A 9260-nucleotide genomic window follows, 5' to 3' on the forward strand; every position below is an offset into this window, starting at 1 on the left:
CAGACTGAGGTTAACCCTCAGGAAAGACCTTCCTAACAGCTCTAACCCAGTGTGGTTTCAGGGGTTAAATATTCCCCAGTTTCTGCGCTGGTGGCTCAGAAATGGTAAAGAATCTGCCTGCAATGTAGGAGACCCAAGTTCTATTCCTGGGTCTGCAAGATTGCCTGGAGAAGGGCATGGCAACCCACTCCATCTTTCTTGCCTGGAGAATTCCATGGACAGAGGAGCCAGGTAGGCTCCATGGGGTTACAAAGAATTGGACATGACTGAGCAACTAACATGTTCACTTTCAATGTCTGCCTGCTTTTGTTCATTTTCAATGCCTTCACATAGTTGATATATATACGTACTAAGTTACTTCAGTCATGTCCAACTCTCTGCAACCCTATGGACTGTAGCCCGCCAGGCTCCTCTGTCCATAGAATTCTCCATGCAAGAATACTGGAGTGGGTTGCCATGCCCTCCTCCAGGGGACCTTCTCAACCCAGGGATCAAACCCGGGTCTCCTGCATTACAGGCAGATTCTTTACCATCTGAGCCTCCAGAGAAGCCCTCTAATATATAAACTTATATTTTGTAGCAGTCATTTTTATATAGAAGTAGTTCCATTTATGTATGCACATGTATCTACAACTATAAATAGAGTTGTGTCCTATGCAATAGTGTTTGTTGGACACCAGCTATTTTGCCACAACCAAAACTGGAAATCTTCAGTCTACCTCATATTTTAAGCAGTTAAAATTTACTTTTCTATATTTTTCTCAGCTAAAGATTGATATTAACTCTGATGCTTCACTTCATAAGTTGCTTTTCAAAATCTATGAGTTGGAATATATCTTGATTATGGGTTTATGCCAGCCCTTTATGTTTGTCTTTATTGAAACTATTTTAAAACCCATGACTCCACTTGGCTTCATTGGATTTTTCACTCACTGTAAATAAAGTCAAATGTAGACACTTGAGGGGAAAATAGGACCTTTTGTATGTTTACCAGAGGTTTAGAAAATATTTAGTTATCATCTTTTACTCTAAGTATAACTTTGTCCTTCACATATATAACATCATAATTTTATAGAGGACACTTTTCCTCATCAGCTAGGATATTATCAGTTATTTTATCAAATCATTTTTTCTCTGTTACTTTTTTTCTGTCGTCAAAAATTGGCCTGTCTAAATGCTTATATTTCTTGTCTGTATAGCAGCATCAATTTATGGTCTTAGATTATATCAAAGGAAATGTATTCAGCTCCTGTATTTAATTTTATGAGACCTCGTTTTATCTGATGTACTTGAACTATACTGGGGATTGGTTCCGATGAAATCTGGCTATCCTTCATTTTAAGTGGGATCTTTTTCCTGTATTGGTTAACATAATAAAGACAGTCATTTCCCACTGGTTTCACATCCTATGATCTGTATGTTTAAAATTGTTCCTTCAACTCAGCTTTCCCCAAGTAGACTCTGCTTATCTCCAGTAGGCCAAGGGCAGATGTCAGCCTCCATTTCTCAGTTTTACATTTCATCTACCATACCCTGTGACCATGCACAGATGGGTTCTTTAAACTGTCTGTGGCTAACTGTCTTCATTTTTGTGAGGGCACACCTAGACGATAGACGAATGTTTATAAGGAATAATTTACAAGGACTATGAATATTTCCAGCACAAATGTCATGACATCAAACTGCTCTGTAGTTTATATAAACTCTAAAAACAACAGTGACAACAAACACAATAGTGATACCAGGTAACACATGTCAAGCTGTTAGTGTGTGATTAAGTCTTGTATACGGTGGTTTATTTCAGTTACATGTATGAGCAGGCAGATGGAGTTCTTTCTTATAAGCAAGTGGTTGAGGCTGAAGTAGAAGACCTCTCATGGTCTTCTCAGCACTATATTCCAACCCAGGGGTCTTTAAGCCTTTCTTTCACTGTGATCCACAGGACAGGAAATGGTCCTGAGTGTGATGTTTTCACACCGTGTCCCTCTCTTTGCACTGGGTATAAATTCTTTCCTCTTCTTTAAGAATTTGTTATCATCCAGTTAGCATCAATTAACTACACTTTGTACGAAATTATAATATTAACATTTGTTGTTGTTCAGTCTCTCAGTCGTGTCCAACTCTTTGCGACCCCATGGACTGCAAACACACCAGGCTTCCCTGTCCTTCACCATCTCCCAGAGCTTGCTCAAACTCATGTCCATTGAGTCAGTGATGCCATCCAGCCATCTCGTCCTCTGTTGTCCCCTTCTCCTCCTGCTCTCAGTCTTTCCCAGCATCAAGGTCTTTTCCAGTGAGTTGGCTCTTTGCATCAGGTGGCCGAAGTATTGGAGCATCACTTCAGCATCAGTTCCTCCAATAAGTATTCAGGATTGATTGTCTTTAGGATTGGTTGGTTTGATCTCCTTGCAGTTCGAGGGATTCTTGAAAGCCTTCTCCAACAACACAGTTCAAAAGCGTCAATTCTTCAGTGCTCAGCCTTCTTTTATGGTCCAACTCTCACATCCATACACAACTACTGGAAAAACCATAGCTTTTACTATGTGGACCTTTGTTGGCAAAGTATTATCTCTGCTTTTTAATGTGCTGTTTAGGTTTGTCATAGCTTTTCTTCCAAGGAGCAAGTATCTTTTAATTTCATGACTGCAGTAACCATCTGCAACATTAACCTTCAATTAACTATATATATAAAATAAATAATTTCAAATTTTATTTTCTTAAACTGACAACTTGCTAGGGACAAGCTTTATCCCTGAGCTCAGCACACAAGTTTACAGCTACTGTGATATCCTTGTACAGGACCACAATACTCGATAAACCCATTATTTGATTAATCATTGGCAATGTAGATTTTTCTAGTACAGTAAGTCCCCTGCTTATAAACAAGTTCCATTCCAAGAGCACATTCTTAAGTCCAAGTTGTTTGTAAGTCCAACAAAGTTAACCTAGGTGCCCGACTAACATAATTGGCTGTATAGCACTGTAGTGTAATAAATTCACAATACTTTTCACACAAATAATACATAAAAAACCAACAAAATATAAAGAAAATATTTAAAATCTTACAGCATGATACCTTGAAAAGTACAGTAAGTACAGTACAACAGCTAGCATACAGATGCTGGCATCGTGTGAACAAGCCTAAAGAGTTATTGACAGTAGGAGAGAGAGGAGGTGGGAGATGGTAGAGCTGAAGGATCGTCAGCAATAGGAGACAGAGGGCAATCTGCAGTTTTACTCACGCCTGACGGTGATGGAACACACTTTCCCATCTTTGAAAGTTCGCAAACTGAAGGTTCATATGTAAGGGGATCACTATAGTTGGACTCTGAAAGCCCTGTCTTTCTTTTGCAGGATGCAGGCTGGCTGGTAGGAGTGAAGGAATCAGACTGGCTTCAGTTCAGAGACCTCGCCACCTACAAAGGCCTCTTTCCAGAGAACTTCACCCGGCGCCTGGATTAGGGCCAAACATATAGTAGGAAGAGCCTGATTACTGGGTTTTTAAACCTTTGTGGAAACCTGAAGAGTTCACTTTTGCTATGACACTCTTAATGATTGACAGACCGATGCCAGACAAAGCTTAGAAGACTGTCTCAGTGGAGCATGTGTGCAAACCAATGTCAGAGAAAGCAAAAAGTAAATTAAGGGAAAAGTCCTCACTAGTTCCCATGTTCTTGCTACCAGGTTTGTTTGTGCTTTGTCCGAGCTGTGGAGACTCGTGTACTCGACCCCCTCCCACCAACTCTAAAATAGCTTCCTCCAGACCAGAACCTTAATTTCTCTGCACCAAGTGTGTGGTATTGAGTGGCTGCCCTGCCGAAGACATGACGAATTACCCTGTAACGTGAGATTATCGTATTCCCCTACGCAGGTGTGAGCACGTGCTCTCCTTTTCACGTTTACTGTGTTTAAAACAAAACTGCTGCAAAAGTTGTCACGGTTCTTTTCCAACACACCTCCCTCTCTGTAGATATATATGGACACACAGTCACAGGAGCTAGTTCCCATCACTCCTGAATCTATGTGTATGCACACGGCTACATATACATAGTTGCACTCTCTGCTTTCCATTGTAGTTCTTAGTCTCTTAAGCATCATTGATTCATGCACTGCTCTTATTCTGTCTGGCGTTGCAGTTTTGCCTCTGGGCAAAAATCAGCCATCCCATTGCCAAAGGGGTCGACAGTATCTGTGTTGGGAATGTGCATTTTTCAGGATGCAATGACTCATAGCCCGTCAGAGCTGCCTCCCCTTTGGAGAAAGCAGTCTGACGCTCTGAATGTCTGGCCACTGTGGCTGGAGATAGGTGAGTTGGCATGAGCAGCTTGATTGTCTTAATTTCTGCCTTTCTGAAATTGGCCAGCTGATGGGGCATTGAAATCCACCCCCGAAGAACACTATTTCCAAAAGCTCCTAATTTCCACCTCTTTCTATTTATACAACTCATCTTCACCAATCGTCCGAAAATAAGATATAGGTGATGTATGCTGTATCCACAAGTCATCTGTAATGATTCTGTTTTCAGTGCTGTGTCATTCCAAATAAACCTGGGGTAATCTCCAGCAATGACCTTAATTCCTTCCGGTGAGTCATTTGTTTTGGAAAGCTTGTTTCATTTGGATGCATGACTTGCAACAGTCGATGTTGAGTTGTTATTTGTGCAGAAATGTGCTCGTTCCTCTGGGTTGTGCTTCACAGCCTGTCTCCCTTCTGCTCACTCCTTCATCCCAGTCATTGCTGGCCACTTGGAGGTCCTTGCTGCCCGGCAATCACTACAGCACAAATAACAGTTGCCGATGGAGGCCCTGTGCCGACTGTGGCTGCAAAGAGTGTGTATCACAGAAATCTGACGACCGTCATAGCAGCAATTTCTTCTCACACCAGCCTCATATTTTGGTCACTTTTCTTTCGGACATGTTTATGTTTGTAGGTACATACAAAAATAGATGACATAGAAAAGTCAATTTACTAGACATTTATAGGAGAGAATTCTGAAAACAAAACCCTTTTATTCTTTTCTGCCCATGTAATTGTACATAATATAAGCTGATCAAGAGTGCATGTTATTTGACTTTAAATTTGGTATGTATTAGTGACTTATGAGTTTGTGTCTCATGGTGGGTTACTGACTTGGACACTTAGTGAATGTTTAAGTGTTAATAGAAAAATAGCTGTTATTTTTAAAATAAGTTTTACTTATTCAAAAAAAAAACTTTTGGTTGCACCTTGCACATGGGATATTAGTTCCTCAACCAGGGGTCGAACCCACATTCCTTGCATTGGAAGATGGGGTCTTAATCACTGGACCACTGGGGAAGTCCCAAGAAATAGCTATTGTTGACCTAAGATTGTTCCAGGGGCTCATTTCCAGCGAATCCGGATCACCATGAATGACTTAGCCTCTTCTTCATCTTTTAAGATTTCTCTTACAGACCCAGAAGGATTCAGGCCTTGAGATAGTGTAGAGAAGCTTCAAAAAGTCGGATAAGGAAGCTTGTAGTTCTTATTAAACATATATCTTTCTGGCATTCCTGCTTATACCACATAAGATTGAGTGATGTATATAGTTTGCAAGGCAAAGCCCTTTGACAATTTGAATTTTTAAAAATATTTTAGCATCACTAGGGCCCCTGGGATAAGGAAGACTCCATGCACCATGCTGTTACATTGCCTCCACCTTGGCCAGCTCTTTCTGACAAAGCCAGGACGGCTTTTGAGTGAGCCAGAACCCCACATCCACAAGCTGCCATAGAAAGAGTATGCAGTTTCAGAATTCTGAGCTCTTTTTTACCACATAAAAAAGCCTAAAAAAAAAAAAAACAGGCTATTTAGAAAAATCCAAGCATGGCCCCATGACCCATTCTGATGATCCATTGAAAAAAACCTCTAGGAAACCAGAAAGTTTAAGAAATCAGTGAATTTAAAGATGACTGAAACTCTGTGCTGTATGTCATACAAACTGCATGAACACCTCAAAGCCTGGGAAACAGACTGATTTGCCTTGCTAGGATTCTACTTACTACTCTATTCAGAGGAGCCCATGCTGCCTTCTGGTTTTCACTTGGAACTTAAGGCCTTATGAACATCATGGGCCAGACCTTGGACCTCGGTCACACAGTTTCTTTGGGTGGTGGTGTAACTACCGTCTCTCCAAGGAGATGTAGCCTCACCTTAGGGCTCAGATAAAAGGCACCAGATATTGGCAGCTGCGTGGAGAAGACTATATTTCCTTGCAAACTTTGAAATCAGAGCCATGTGGTTCTATTCATTCTTGACCCCCATCACACAGAGTCAGGACAAGAAGAACCCTGGTTATTCAGAGCAGTCTTCCTCAAGGCACACAGCACAGGTTTGATACTTCATATAAATATATGTATAAATAAATTCCTGAATACCATGTGCTGCAATAAGCTTAATATTCCATACCAACAGTAAGTGACTCTCTTTTTATCATTTAAGATTGCTTTGGGCTTCCCCTATGGCTCAGCCAATAAAGAATCCTCCTGCAATGCAGGAGACACAGGAGCTGGGTTTGATCTCTGGGTCAGGAAGACCCCCTGGAGGAGGAAATGGCAACCCACTCCAGTATTCTTGCCTGGAAAATCCCGTGGACAGAGGAACCTGGTGGGCTACAGTCCATATCAAGTGGTCACAAAGAGTCAGGCAGGACTAAAGCAATTTAGGAGATTGCTTTAAGATGCCATCCATAGTAAGTGGCTCATTGGTTATCATTTAAGAATGCTTTAAGATTACCCTTGAAAAGGTAATCGAGACACACCCTTTAATTTTGTGCAAATTGAGAGGTAGACCAGGTACCTTGAAGCTTTCAAGGTTTTCTTAAAATCTAGCTAATTCCCAGTCCCCTGGGGCCTCAGGTCCAACACTCAAGTTGCCTTATTTGTATAGGTTGGGTCCAGGTAATGGACTTATTCCCCCTCCCCTGTGCCCATGGGTGTGTCTGCCCTTTGCCCTGGGGAGGCACCTCTTGATGCCTTTTAATGCCATAAAAACCAGAGCAGGGAGGCCTAGTCTGTAGCACCCATCCACCCCTGGGTATGGTCTATGCCCTTACACCCTCCCCTGGTAATAAATGTCATCAGGCTCAGTGTCCTTGTACAAAATTCCACCAGTGACCACTAGGTAATTTCTGTGACATCTGATAATGCTGCCAAACTTCTCCAAACTCTCTGTAAGATTCCAAGATACTCATTTTCCTGTTTTCCCACCTCTCTGTTCCGTCTCTGTCACCTTTACTAATTTTTCTTGCTTCTTCCAGTGGGTGCTGGGGTGGAATGGGGGCAGGGAGCATCAGTCTCCCTCCCAGGTCTGTGTGCCCAAAATCCAGGGGATGTTCTCTTCAAGGATTCAATTATTGCTCCCAAGTCCGCATGTTCATCTATTCATTAAACTTTTGTCAAACTCTTGCTAAGTGTCCGTTACTGTGCACTCACTGGACCCTGTTGACTAAGATCGTGCCCTCAAGGTCTTAGCTCTTTAAACCCTGCTGCAGCCCAATCCTAAGGGGTCCCTTTCTTGAGAGTCCCAGGCCTGGAAACATGGGTGCTCACTTCTGCTATTAAAGCACCTGCTTTTGTTCCCTCAAATGTCCTGTGACCTTGTGCTGTGATCCCTGATACACTCTCTGGGCAGATGGTGCTAGTGGTAAAGAGCCCTCATGCCGATGCAGGAGGCATAAGAGATGTGGGTTCTAGCCCGGGTCAGGAAAATTACCCTGGAGTAGGAAATGACCACTGGCTCTGGTATTCCTGCCTGGAAAATTCCACAGACAAAGGAGCCTGGCGAGCTACAGTAAGTGGCGCGGCAAAGAGTCAGATGCAACTGAGCACATATACAGACCCTTTCTGGGCGTGGTCCTCATCTAGGCCAAGGAAGACTCTTTGGATGCCTGTCATCCCGCCGTCTCCTGTCTCCTTCCTTCCCTTCTTCCTAGTCTATCCCTAGACCATCTCATCTATACTGATGTCAAAGGGTTAGCACTCCTCTCCCACTGTTCTCCTTCTCCCCTCCTCCCCCCGCCTCCCCGGCACACAGACAAATGGTGATTACCATTGTGTAACACATCGAAATCCCATGCCTCTGCTTGGTTTTCAAAGCTCTCCACATCTTCACCAATGCTTGTCTCTGCTTCTGTCCGAGGATCCCTCTCACTGGCCCATCCGGTCCTCTCACTGCACCTCCACGCTACCTACAGCTTGCTCACCCCATCGCTCCCTCCTCCTGAAACACCTCCCACTCTGGTCTGCCTCTGTAATGCCCGCTTCCCTCCTGGCACTGTCTGAGTCCCACCTCCTGCACAAAACTTTCTCACCAGTCTTCTCCTCTGTCTGCGCCCATTTGACTCATTGAATTTAGTGTAAAACGGCTTTTCATTTAGTTCTTTGCTTCTCCCACTAACTGATAAACTATCTACCAATGTTCTCTGTATTCCAAGTCCACTCCAGGACATTACATACAATTGCACCAAGCAAAGGAACGAGAGATGGATTAATTCAGAAAAATCCACAAACTCCAATCCCCAACCTAAACTTACATATAAGAAGAAACTATACAACGGTTTTGAGAGACTGCAGAAGGAGTTTTCTTAAACAAGGTTCCAAAGTTCCCAAAGTATATGCCCCAAGCAGTTTGACTACAAAATTGAGAATATCTATTTAAGGAAAGATGCTTGAGACAAAATTAGTAGACAGATGGTAGATTTACTGAAAATATTTGTGATAGCTGAAACTCATAAAGGAATATCTGGAACACATAAACTTATTCATGTCAACAAGTAACTAATAATAGTGACAGTATAATTTTAATAACATGTTTTATCATTATAATATTCATAAATCACTGGCAATAGTAATATTAAGTATAATAATATACTATTTATATAATAACATACAGTATAATAATATAACATTTAGTACTATATAATAGCTGTCATTTATTGCTTATCTGTTATTTGCCAGACACCCTCCTAAGTGTTCTGCAAGTATTAATTCACTTAATCTTCATTAATCTCTGAAGTAGTTGCTGTTTTTTCTTTTTGTAAATGAGAAGGCTAAGGTACAGTGAGTGATATAAAGAAATTCAAAGTCACACAGACAGTGAATGGCAGGGTCAGGCAATTGTCTTGGCAGCTTAGCTCTAGCGGAGGCTTTGCCCCTCTCTAGCCACCCTTCTTTTTGCTCTGTCTAAACGACTTGAATCGACAAAGCTCTGAAGGCAACACTCGAGTACCAGGCATAAAAAGA

At 42.1% G+C, this 9260-nt stretch overlaps 1 protein-coding gene across 1 annotated transcript in view; it reads left to right on the forward strand.

Moving 5' to 3' along the window:
- The window catches only part of AMPH (amphiphysin), a 228857-nt gene extending 224571 nt beyond the window's left edge, over positions 1-4286 (forward strand). Inside the window, exon 21 of the mRNA XM_088834640.1 lies at positions 3355-4286. Within this exon, the coding sequence (XP_088690766.1) occupies positions 3355-3462 (108 nt within the window). The 3' untranslated portion in view covers positions 3463-4286. The remainder of the gene's footprint in view (positions 1-3354) is intronic.
- Positions 4287-9260: the final 4974 nt, after the last annotated feature.

The sequence above is a fragment of the Moschus berezovskii genome, chromosome 3 (assembly GCF_049115385.1).
Source record: "Moschus berezovskii isolate FMDL1 chromosome 3, NW_MosBer_1.0, whole genome shotgun sequence".
Taxonomy (NCBI): Eukaryota; Metazoa; Chordata; class Mammalia; order Artiodactyla; family Moschidae; genus Moschus; species Moschus berezovskii.